The 13,313-nt window shown below is 46.9% G+C and overlaps 1 protein-coding gene across 3 annotated transcripts in view; it reads right to left on the minus strand.

Moving 5' to 3' along the window:
• The window catches only part of nle1 (notchless homolog 1 (Drosophila)), a 50,537-nt gene that overhangs the window by 19,432 nt on the left and 17,792 nt on the right, over positions 1-13,313 (minus strand). For all 3 annotated transcript variants that reach the window (XM_068010669.1, XM_068010667.1, XM_068010668.1), the window contains exons 3-4: positions 10,222-10,439; positions 9,007-9,086 (exon numbers count right to left, since the gene is read on the minus strand). In XM_068010669.1, the coding sequence (XP_067866770.1) occupies positions 9,007-9,086; positions 10,222-10,439 (298 nt within the window). The remainder of the gene's footprint in view (positions 1-9,006; positions 9,087-10,221; positions 10,440-13,313) is intronic.

Genomic DNA, 13,313 nt, shown 5'->3' on the forward strand with positions numbered 1-13,313 from the left:
TCGTCACACACTGCCAATCAGAAAAGTACCCATTTATGCATACTCTCTGTTTTCTGCCAGTCAGCCAATTTTCTATCCATGCTATTATGTTACACTGCTACACCACGAGCTTCCACTTTGCGCAACAACCTTTTATGTGGCACCTTGTCAAATGCCTTCTGGAAATCCAAGCACAGTATGACAACGGGCTCCCCTTTATCCACAGCACATGTCACTCCTGCAAAGAACTCCAACAAATTGGTTAACAAAGTGATTCCTGACAACGCAGCCTGCCACTGATGTCATCAGGCTGCGCCGCGGTGCGCACATGTGCAGACGGTCTCCTGCTCTCTGCACATGTGCTGCGTTCCGGATTGCCAGGACTGGTTAGCGCATGCGCCGATGATGTCATCGCGTGACGTGTGCTTCTTCGGGCAACGCGCCTGGTCGACCTCTGCGCATGCGCTTTATGCAAAGTCAACGGGTATTCACGCATGCATCAAAGCTTCGGCGCGAGTTTCTGAAAGTGGAAGGAGGAGAGGTTTCGTCGGGCATTTTATTGAAATTATTTAGTCGTTTTGGAGATTTCAGTCTGCTTCATTTTTATTAGAAAGAGGAGCTTGCTCCAAAGTAAGTTGCTCTGCTGTTGTAAGTTGCTCTGAAAACATTTCTATTGTCTGGGACACTGCATGTGCTCCTGTCCCTGTTGTAAGCTGCTCTGAAAACATTTCTATTGTCTGGGACACTGCATGTGCTCCAGTCCACTGCACTGCACTAAAATCCTTTCCATTGTCTGGGGCCGTGTGCAGGCAGTACATGTGCTCCAGTCCCTGTTGTAAGTTGCTCTGTTCCTGCACCCATTAGAGCCATGCACATGGACACACAGCCACATGTTTCCCCATCCGCCCTCGAAACAACCATGCAGAGCCTTGAGAGACTTCGCAATTGCCAGCTGCTGCCTGTCAAGGAAAGAGGGCATCCAAAGCGGTCAAGCACTTGGGGAACATTCAGAAAGAGACAAGCATGCCGTGTCCAGTGGTAGCACAAATGTGAATGCTCTTGCTGAGTACACAACTGGTGAGGTGGGAGTGCAGCCACACCGTTCTCCATCCTCAATGTTGCTTGAAGGCAAAGGTAGATAAGAGCGAAAGAAATGGAAGGTGATGCTGATAGTAGTAGGCAGGATTAAATGGGAGCGGATGGGAAGGCGCACGAGTAGCATAACCACTAGCAGGGAGCAGCTGAGCTAAATGGCCTGCTTTATGTTCATAGTCCAAAAGAAATGTGATTCGTTTTCCTGCACCCTCACATCATTCATGTTTTCCCTGAGAGCAGCATTGAACCATCATGAGATAGGGGCAGTAACATCATCCTGACTTCTACAGCTGAGTTGGGTACTAAGTGATTCATTGGCGGTGTTATCAGTACATGCCTTTACTACAGAACATAAAGCATGCTCAACAGTAATTTCATTGGAGGAGGGAAGCTCTGACACTGATGTTCTTTCCTTATTTCTTTTCACGTAAAACATACCCTTGAGAAAACAATCCTTGAGACTTAAGGTCAAAATTCAAGCAACGAAGGCAACTGGATCATGCTGCGGAGCTTGTCACGATACGGAAAGGAACCTTGCATTTATGGATGAAGTGGGAGCGCACATTGGGATGCGTTTGGGGAACATTCACCAAGAATAGACTGAGCTCAGACTCTTGTGACTTTGCCTTCTTCACATGGACAATACAATAGTGGAATAGAGAGCCACGCGTTCATTCACCACAAGGCTGTCCAGGAACAATCTCTTTAGTTCTGCATAGCAGAGACTCAGCCTGTCTGTCTCATGGGAATGCTGGCAACACAACACTCATGTATCTATGCACAGCAGTGCCTTGAATGTTTAATGCACTGAAATAAAATTTCTCAATAATTAAACCTGGAATTGTTGAGGTTTTTGATGTTATTTTCCCGACTTTGCAACTGCACTTCAGATATTCAACTGTGGTGTGGTCCTTGGGGCGGGGGAGGGGGTTATGAGGGGGTGGGGGGAGAGAGGGAAGAGGGAGGGGGGATGTGAAGGAGTGAGGGGGAAGAGGGGAAGAGGGAGGGAGGGGGAGGGGGGAAGGGGGGGCAGGAGGGGGGAGGAGGGAGGGGGGAGGTTGGGGGGGGGCAGAGGGGGGAGGTGGGGGAAGGTAGAGAGGGGGTGTGGAGAGGTAGTGGGAGGGAGTTAAATTCAGAAGTTCCTGAAGAGAGGGATGCAAAAGGCAGGGACCAGAGAGCTGCAATGCCTGAAGTACAGTTGAGAAGTAGGGGAGAAAGCGGCTGGAGGGAACGGCTGGATGGAGAGGGCCGGAAGCGAGAGGCCGTAGAGCGCCGTGGGGAGCGAGCGGCCGAAAACCTTGGTGTCGCCGGGTTCGGGTAAGTTTGGTAAGTCTTTTGCCGTTGCAAATTTATGGCGCATGTGTAGAAAACCTCCCCCCCCCCCCCCGCCCCAGTCTCCGGCCGCTCCGCTTCTCTCCGTCACCGGGCCATTCGCTCGCCGACTGCTCCCTTCCTACCAGGCCCGCTACGCTCCCCCCCTCCCCTCCCCTCCCCAGCCTGCTCCCCCCCCCCACTCCGGCCCACTCCCCACCCCCCACTCCTTCCCCGGCCCGCTCCCCTCCCCAGCCCGCTACCCACCCCCCTCCCCTCCCCAGCCCGCTACCCTCCCCCACGCTCCCTCCCCACCCCACTCCCCGGCCCTCTCCCCACCCCTCCCCGGCCCGCTTCCCCAACCCCCACTCCCTCCCTGGCCCGCCCCTCCCTGGCCTGCTCCCTACCCCCCCCTCCCTCCCCAGCCCGCACCCCGGCCAGCTCGTTCGCTCTCTCACTCCGCCATTGTGTGCTGACATGTGTTTGTTACGTTGCCTCCGTGTGATTATTTGAGCCGTGCCATCTTTAGTCCTGGCAGCTGCCTAAAGTCGCAGACTGTGACGTTTTAGTGGCACATGCTGCATTTGCGCATATGCCACAACAGCGCCCCCTAGCGGTAGCGTTTTCAGCAAATGCAGTCATTGTTTAGTTTAGAGATACAGCACTGAAACAGGCCCTTCGGCCCACCAAGTCTGTGCCGACCATCAACCACCCATTTATACTAATCCTACACTAATCCCATATTCCTACCACCTACCTATACTAGGGGCAATTTTTTTTTTATAATGGCCAATTAACCTATCAACCTGCAAGTCTTTGGCATGTGGGAGGAAACCGGAGCACCCGGAGGAAACCCACGCAGACACAGGGAGAACTTGCAAACTCCACACAGGCAGTACCCAGAATTGAACCCGGGTCGCTGGAGCTGTGAGGCTGCGGTGCTAACCACTGCGCCACTGTGCCGCCCATTGGTTAAACATGATTTCCCTTTCACAAAACCACGCTGTCTATTCCTGATTACCTTGTGTTTTTCTAAGTGCACCTCCTTAATGATCGATTCTATCATCTTCCCCACAACAGACGTAAGCTAACTGGCCTATAATTACCTGTTTTCTGCCTCCCCCACTTCTTGAATAGAGGGGTTTTTTTTGCTACTTTTCAGTCTGATGGAATCTTTCCAGAATCTAGCGAATTTTGAAAAATTAACACAAATGCATCTACTACCTCATTAGCCACCTTTTTTTAAGACCCTAGGATGAAGTCCATCAGGACACGGGGACTTGTCAGCCCGCAACTCCATCAGTTTGCTCAGTACTGCTTCCCTAGTGATTGAAATTTCACCAAGTTCCTCTCTTTCTTCCACCTCCTGATTTACAGCTAAGGCTGGAATGTTTTTTGTATCCTCTATAGTGAAGAGGGAAGCAAAATATTTGTTCATTGCATCTGCCATTTCCTTATTATCTACTATTAGCTCCCCATCCTCACTCTCCAGAGGATCAACACTCGCTTTACCTACTCTTTTCCTTTTTAAATACCTGTAGAAACTCTTGCTATCTGTTTTTACATTTCTAGCTAGCTTCCTCTCATACACTAATTTCTTTCTCCTGATTAACCCTTTAGTTATTCTCCGCCGTTTTTTATATTCTGACCAATCATCTGAACTGCCACTCATCTTTGCGCAATTATATGCCTTGTCCTTAAGTTTTGATGCTTTCCTCAACTTCTTTAGTTATCCACGGACTGTAGGTCCTCCCCTTAGAATTTTTCTTTATAGTAGGAATATACTTATTCTGAAATATCCCCTTAAATGTCTGCCACTGCTTCTTTAGTGAAAGATCTCCTAGCCTAGTAACCAGTTCACTTCAGCTAGCTCAGCTTTCATGCCCTCATAGTTGCCTTTATTTAAGTTTAAAATACTCATCTTAGACCCACTCTTCTCTCTTTCAAACTGGATGTAAAATTCAATCATATTGTTGTTGCTGCTACCTAGAGGTGCCTTTAGTCTGAGGTCATTAATTAATGCCATCCTTAATTAACAGTGCTACCCCTCCACCTTTACCTTGGAACACAGGAGAAGACCGTCCAGCCCATTGAGCATGCCCCGCCCTTCAATATGATCATGACTGATCATCCACTTCAATGCCTTTTTCCCACACTATCCCTATATCCTTTTATGTCATTTGTATTTCGAAATCTGTCAATCTCTGCTTTAAACATGCTCAATGACTGAACTTCCACAGCCCTCTGGGGTAGAGAATTCCAAAGATTCATCTCTGTCCTAAGTGGCTTTCCACTTATTTAGCTTCCTATTCTTCTTGATGTCATCTACCCCTCAATATTCAGGACCCAATCCTAGTCATTCTGCAGCTACGTCTCCGTAATGGCTATCGGATCATATTTATTTACTTCAACGTGCGCTCTCAGTTCATCTACTTCGTTCGGAATGCTACTTGCATTTATAAAGCACCTTTCACGACCTCAGGACGTCCCAAAGCACTTTACAGCCAATGAAGCACTTTTTTTGAAATGTTGTCAGTGTTGTAATATAGGATGCGCGGCAGCCAATTTGCACACAGCAAGATCCCACAAACAGAAATGTGATAACAGCCAGACATTCTGTTTTTTGGGTGTTGAAGGATAAATACTCAGTTGTCAAGAGCAATTGGGGATGGGCAACAAATTCTGGCCTTGCCAGCGATGTCCACATCCCATGAAAGAAAAAAAATCCCATTTATTCAGTTTGTTTTCATGGCCTTCCTTGGTATATCAGTCCACAACTGTATTATTGTCTAGCTACTACTTTATATTTTTACCTTGCATATTTTGATTTGTCTCTTTGAATCTTCTAAACACAAACACACCCAACATTCTTAACCATTCCTCAAAATATAGCCATGGCTCTGTGGGTTGCACTCGCGCCTCTGAGTCAGTAGGTTAGAGGTCAAAGTCCCACACCATAGACGTGGGTACAAGAATTCAAGATAAAGTATAAAGATACCGTGGCTAATTCCCCTACTCTTCTTCGAAATAGTGCCATGGGATCTTTTACGTCCACCTGAGGCGGCAGACGGGGGCCGAGTTTAATGTCTCATCTGCAGCACAGCACCTCCGATGGTGCAGCATTCCCTCAGTACTGCACTGGAGTGTCAGCCTGGACTACATGTTCATATCGCTGGAGTGGGACTCGAACCCACAACCTTCTGACTCAGGGATGTGAGTGCTACAGCACAGACTAAATGACACCAACGATCTAGAAACTACCAGCTTCATCAGAAGAACGCTTTACTTTCTCTTTTCTTGGTGAATATCATGACTTATCACAGTGAATGCAGCACTGGGAGATGGAACTCCCTCTGTTTTCTCTGCAGCATGCGCTCCCAGGTCGGGGAGGGGAAGGTCTGACACTGCTAACTTCCTTTGTCCTCAAGAACGTACTGAAGCCTCAACTGGAGAAAGAGTGCCCCCTGCTGCATTTGGCACGGCATTTTTCTATCTCATCCTGATGCCAGATGTCAAGGATTTTAGTTATTAAAGAACTTGCGTTTATATAGCAACTTTCACAACCTCAGGACATCCCAAAGCACTTTACAGCCAATGAAGTACTTTTAGAAACATAGAAAAAAATAGGAGCAGGTGTAGGCCATTCGGCCCTGCACCACCATTCAATACGATCATGGCTGATCATCCAAACTCAGTACCCTGTTTCCGCTTTCCCCCTGTATCCCTTGATCCCTTTAGCCCTAAGAACTATATCTAACTCTTTCTTGAATATATTTAATGATTTGGCCTCAACTGCTTTCTGTGGTAGAGAATTCCATAGGCTCTCCACTCTCTGGGTGAAGAAATCCCTCCTCATCTCAGTCCTAAATGGCTTACCCCTTATCCTTAGACCGTGACCCCCGGTCCTGGACTCCCCTGCCATCGGGAACATCCTTCCTGCATCTCGTCTGGCCAGTCCTGTTAGAATTTTGTAGGTTTCTATGAGATCCCCTCTCATTCTTCTAAACTCTAGCGAATACAAGCCTAATCGACCCAATCTCTCTTCATATGTCAGTCCTGCCATATCAGGAATCAATCTGGTGAACCTTCGCTTCACTCCCTCCATAGCAAGAACATCCTTCCTCAGATGAAGTATAGTCACTGTTTTAATGTTCTAGAACAGGGTTGTCCAACATACGGCCCACAAGCCAGCATCAGCCCTGCCAAACATTTCCATCTGGCCCGCAAAATGTAAACTGTTCCTCATCCTCACCGTGACTGGAGATTAGAAATGTCCTTTTGTCTTCTTCTTACAGAGCTGCCTTTTTAAAAACATCACACTGTCAGTTTCAAGCTGGCAGCTGCTGACATTGAGAACAGCCGTTTCCCAAAAGACTTGGGGTTTTCCAGCAGGTTCTCACTTTTTTAAAAATTCTGCCGCAAAATCCCCAGTCTGTTGGGAATATCTGCTGAGCATCCACTCTCTGCAACTGAGAGTGAGGGAGGAAGGGGCAGAGAGTGAGCAAGTGAGCGAGGAGGGGCAGAGAGAGAGAGAGAGCGAGCGAGAGAAAGAGAAAGAGAAAAAGAGAGAGACGGGGGACAGAGAGAGGGCAGAGAGACAGAGGGATAGAGAGAGCGGGGAACACTGGAGACACAAGGGTGGAGAGAGTGGGGGGGAAGAGAAGAGATACAGTGAGAGGGTGGGTGGAGGACAGAGGGGGAAGAAGGAGACAGAGGCAGAGAAGGAGACAGAGAAACAGACTGAGAGGGGGAGCGAGACAGACAGACAGAGAGGGAAGGAGGGGAGAGAGAGTCCAAGAGTCAATTACTTACGGCACAGAAGGTGGTCATTCTATCCATCAAGCCCATGCTGGCTGTCCACAGAGCTATGCAATCAGTCCCAATCCCTGGCTCAATCCCCGTAGCCATGCAAATTTATTTCTCTCAGGTGGCCATCCAACTTCCTCTTGGTGTCATTGATCGTCTCCGCTTCCACTACCCTTGCGGCAGCGAGTTCCAAGTCATTACCACCCACTGCACAAAAACATTCTTCCTCCTATTCCCCCTGCATCTTTTGCACAAAACTTTCAATCTGTGCTCCCTAGACCTAGAGTGGAGGGGGCAGGGGAAGACACACAGAGCACGGAGAGAGAGATCAAGGTCTCTCCTGAAAGATGGGCATCTATCCAGAATACTCTGCATCGCTACATCAAGTGTGCGGGCAGAGATTGACTACTTATACAAGCAAAAACAAAGCCAGATATGTCACTGAATCAGTTTACAATATAGTGATGAGAAAGTAAGTCAATAAATTAGTCTCATTTAAAGCTTCTTCACAAAAATGTACATTTGTTGTAGTTTTTATTGATAAGATACATTTTTAATGCCTTTATCTTTCGAAATTTGCTCACTGGCCCCCTGGGCTGAGCAAAAATCGTAATGCGGCCCTCCGCCCAAAAAGGTTGGACAACCCTGTTCCAAAATCTAATGTTCATGGTTGTAATGTAGGAAACGTGGTAGTCAATTTGTGCACTTAGGTGCAACAAATAACAATGTGATAATGATCAGATTATTTATCCTTCAATCAGTAAAGTAAAATTTTGTCCAGGAGTCCAGAGATCATCCAAAAGACAGGACTTTCAACAGTGCAGCACTCTCTCAGTTCGGCACTGGAGTGTCAGTCTGAATTCTTGTTCTCATGTCTACGGTGTGGGACTTTGAACCCACAACCTTCTGACTCAGAGGCACAGGTGCTACCCACTGAGCCATGGCTAATACTATATTATGAGGAATACTTACAAATTTTGGGTGTGTTTGTGTTTGGAAGATTCAAAAAGACAAATCAAAACATGCAAGTTAAAAAAAAACAAAGTTAGCAGCAAGACAGTAATGCAGTTGTGCACAAATATACCAAGGAAAGCCATGAAAACAAACAGAATAAATGGGATTTATTTTTATTCTTTCATGGGATGTGGACATCGCTGGCAAGGCCAGCATTTGTTACCCATCCCTAATTGCTCTTGACAACTGAGTGGCTTGCTAGACCATTTAAGAGGGCAGTTAAGAGTCAACCACATTGCTGAGAGTCTGGAATCTCATGTAGGTCAGAACAGATAAGGACTGCAAATTCCCTTCCCTAAAGGACATTAGTGAACCAGAGGGGTTTTTACGACAATTGGTGATAGTTTCATGGCACCATTACTGACTAGCTTTCAATTCCAGATTTTTAATTAATTAATTGAATTTAAATTCTACCAGCTGCTGTGGTGGGATTTGAAACCCTGTCCCCAGGACATTAACCTGGGCCTCTGGATTACTAATTCAGGGACATTACCACTACACCACCGTCTCTCCCTAAAGATCCCCTCAGGGGGACATTAAATGGGTTACTGAAAGGAAAGGGATTGAGACTTGAATCTACAACCTTGTGATTCAGGGCAGAGTGCTACCAACTGAGCTAAGCTAACAGGTATAAACTACAGAATAAATCAATGTCCTCTGGTTTCACTTCCCAGTAAATAGAGGCTGGTCAATTTCCCGGGAAATGCTGTGGGCATCAGGATCCTAAACTGAAAAGGAAAAGGGGTGGGGATTGCATTTTGTTTCGGAAAGGTAATACTGAAACGTTCAAAGTGAACTTGCCTTTAGATGTAAAGTGAGGAGTTTCTGTCGACAGATCCCAGAACCGTACTGTGGTGTCCCCTGATCCACTTGCTAGATACCTTTATCAGAGACACTGGGTCAATACTGCTTACAATATATCATTAGCAGTAACAAAACAGTGTACAATAAACTATACCAACCATTAGCAGTGCAACATAGTTAGTCCACTTTACAAAAGGTGTGACCTAAAGAATTACTTTCTGAAAGTTTCTATACATTAGGTATGGAATGACTGCCCAAGCATCTCAATTCCCTTGATCACCACACACTAAAAGATTTCTTGTATGAATCACTCAGACATTTTGACAATGTAAGAAAGCATTACATATTACGACAACTATTGCTCTCTTTCCCGTCAAACAAGGGGAAGTGCATAAAAAAAAAGACTTGCATTGATATAGCACTATTCACAACCATTGGATGTCTCAAAGCGCTTTACAGCCAATGAAGTACTTTTGATGTGTAGTCACTGTTGTGGTGTAGGAAACACAGCAGCCAATTTGTGCACAGGAAAGGTTTGGGGGCATGCCAGGCTTTTATACTCCCCAGGCCCTTAATTGGACTTGGCTGGGGCTTCCACCTCCTTGAGGCTGGAAGTCCCACCTCAAAGAACTGCCGGCCAATCAGCGGGCTGGCAGTTCTTAGTCCCAGCAGCGTTACTGGGAGCAGTGGCTCTTGCTGGGACTGCACCCAGCCAACAGCAGGATCGTGGACATCGGCCCCAAAAGAGGTGTACGTTTTGGGGCCTCGCCAGGGACAATCAGCCAGGCCTCGGCAAGGTAAGGGTGGGGTGGGGTCTTTATTTCAATGGGGGCAGTTGGGGTTCGGGGGGAACCTCCGTAGGGCACAGGATGCCTGATCAAGTGGCCCCCCCACCCACCCACCCCACAAGCCCACAAGGAGGCCCTTGTGGCAGTTAATTGGCCACTTAAGGGCCTTGATTGGCCTGAGGCCGGCAAGCCGTTTCTCACCACCGCGCCCCTCATAAAATTGCAGCAGGGGTGGGAAGGCATCGAGAACAGCAACAGCAACCGCCAGCCACCACCCCCCCCCCAAGCCTGCTCCTGTGGAGGGCCATAAAATTCCAGCCCTGGATTGGGACTTAGAGGCGAGACTGCTACCCACAGAGCCAGAGCTAACATAAAAAGAACAGATCTGAATAATTTTTAGGAATATTGTCCTCAAGAGACTTGCCTTCCAGTGGGACTGAAGGCCACAGAAATGACAGCCTCAGTGTGTCCTTCCAGTGAGCTGGTGCAACGCGTCACAGCCCGAACCCGAAACACTGCCTGAGGTTGATAAATAATGTCGATAACATTTTCCGTTTCCACCTTTTGCTCCTGCAACGTCTTCTCCAGTGAGATGACAATCTCCGTCTCATTCACATAGAAGGCCAAAGGAAGTGGATCATCCTGAAAATATCAGACCAAAAGAAAATTGTCTCAATTAATCTGCTACGTTTTATCCCCCCCACTCAATTCCTCTGATTTTATTACAAACATGCAAACAATGATGGACAGCAAAAGATCCTCTGGTCCATCAAGCCTGTCCAACACAATCTGTGATACCTTGTGCAATAGATAGACTCTCACCAACGTTCCCTCTAAGCAACGTGCGTGTACAGCAACCCAGAATGTACAGCAGAGGCCTCGCACAAGTTGTTTCCTTCAAGATATTGTGCATGTGGCGAAACACAAAAATCGTAAAGCTTCTGTGCATTGCAATGAACAGGCTGTGCACAGCAAGAAAAAAATTGAGGGGACTATGCTCCCCTCCCCAATTGAACCAATGCGATCTCTTTGGAGAGGCAAAAATTAGATCAAAAACAACAAAATCAGAGAAATTCCTCTCCGATCCCCTTAGGCAATCAAAACTCGTCCAGGAGGCCACTCTAGCCCTGACAATCGTACACGCTATCTATCTATTGTAAGAGGTGATCTCTGTCCCGATCACAAAGAGGTTCAGCTCTCGTTTGAAGGAATACAGTGAAATAGTGCTCACTGCATGAGTCAGCAGCTTGTTCCAGAGGTTTACTATACTCTGGGAAAAGTACCGCCTCCTGACATTTAACTTAGATCTGGCCTTAAAATTGTGACCCCCAGTCCTCCCTCATCCATTTAATCAGAACAAACTATCAACTCAAGCAAAATCTATTTGCTTTGTCTTTGAACATTGATCAAATCAGCATTCTCTAAAAAGTGTAGGATGCAAGTTCTTTCAGCATATCTTGGTAACTGAGATTGGGAATTAAGAACATAAAACATAGGAGTAGGCCATTCTCAGCCCTTCGAACGTGCTCCGCCATTCGATACGGTCATGTTGAGTGGCCCTCCTCGGCACCATTTCTAATGCCTCAATATCACCCACAATTTGAGTAGACCAAAACTAGATGCAATATTCTAACTGAGGCCTGACCAGAGTCGTGGACAAGGACAAATCGTATCCTTAAGGACAGTGAACTTCCTCTCCCTTTCGTCCATGATTAAGGGGTCAAGTTGCAGATCCATTTCCAATCCCCTGCTAATGCTGACACACTTTTCCTTCTGGGTTTAACTCTTTCAATGTGAGGGCGCCTGGCCTCCTCTCGGCACCTCCCCATGACCGTACGATCCTGACAAAGGACTCACTGCACGGTGAATCACAGCCACGATCCCGATTCCCATCATTCTAACCTAACAGTGTCAGCCACAGCTCAGTGGGCATCACTCTTGCATGACTCAGAAGGCTGTGTGGATTCCGGTCCCATTCCAGAGACTTCAGCGCAAAATTTAAGCAGGCACCTCAGTGCAGTACTGAGGGAGTGCTGCACTGCACTGCAAGAGCTGACTTTCGGATGAGAAATGAAACAAAGACCCTGTCTACCCGCTCAGATCGGCGCGAAACATGACACTATTTTGAAGGGGAGCAGGTGAGTTATCCCTGGTGTCCTGGCCAATATTTATCCCTCAAAACAGACTTAGTCACAATCACATTGCTGTTTGTGCGGGCTTGCTGTGTGCAAATTAGCTGCCAGGTTTACAACAGTGACTACACTTCAAAAGTGCTTTATTGGCTACAAAGCACTTTGGGACATGCTGAGGTGGTGAAAGGTGCTATATAAATGCAAGTCCCTTCTCTCTTTAACTGCTGTATTCCCAAGCACATGAGCCACAGAGAGCTACCTGATGAATTCAAGCCTACACTCTCTATAAGATCCCATCACCCTACACACATCTAAAATCTATCTCAAATCAGATCCTGAAGGTGAAGGGAAATTAATCTATACCACTGCACTACCCAACATAATGACCATCTTTAATTATGTTTGGAAATCAAGGGTTTAGCCCTATTTCATACAATCCTCACTGTCTTTTTCCCATGCTTCATGTCAGCTTGGCTTAGTTGGCAGCGCACACTGTAGTTGTTTTGGGTTCTAGGACCCAAGCACATAAGCTTGGCCAGCAGTCCAGCAGACTGCAGTGCCGCGGGAGTGCTGCATTGTCAGAAATCCCGTACTTTGGACAAGAGACCTAGCCAGCTTGTTCTGTTGGTTCAAGTGGATGTTGAAGAGCAAAATAAAACAAAGGGGTAGGGCAGGGGGATGTGCTATAAGAAATAGGAACTGGCTTAGGCCATTCTTCCCTTCACGACTGCTCCGCCATTCAATAAGGTCATGGCTGATCTTCTACCTCAATTCCACCTTCCTGCACTTTCCCCATATCCCTTAATTCTATTGATCTCAGCCTTGAATACACTTAACAACTGAGCATCCACAACCCTCTGGGGTAGAGAATTCCAAAGATTCACAATCCTGAGTGAAGAAATTTCTCCTCAGCTCAGCCCTAAATGGCTGACCCATTATTCGGAGACCATGACCCCTAGTTCCAGACTCCCCAGCCAGGGGTAACAGCCTCTCCCCGTCAAGCCCCTTAAGAATACTATATGTTTCAACGAGATTGCCTCTCATTCTACTCAACTCAAAGGAATATCGGCCTAGTCAACTCAATCTCTCATTATTTAGATGTGACTTTAACTGATACCCTGACTACTTCTGGCATGGAGTAAATAGGCCGAATGGACTCTAGCTGTTCGGATGGATTTTAATGAGCCCATGGCACTATTTGAAGCTCAGTATTCTCCAATATCCTGCCTCAATTCTCTGCCTCAACACCAGGAAAAATATAGACCAATTGTTCATTTATCACAATGCCGTTTCTGGGATCTTGCTTTGTGCAAGATTAGTGTCACGTTTGCTTGCACAACTACTTCAAAGCAAATTCATTTTTAACTGAAGCACTTTGAGCCTT

The sequence above is a fragment of the Heterodontus francisci genome, chromosome 30 (assembly GCF_036365525.1).
Source record: "Heterodontus francisci isolate sHetFra1 chromosome 30, sHetFra1.hap1, whole genome shotgun sequence".
NCBI classification, from domain to species: domain Eukaryota; kingdom Metazoa; phylum Chordata; class Chondrichthyes; order Heterodontiformes; family Heterodontidae; genus Heterodontus; species Heterodontus francisci.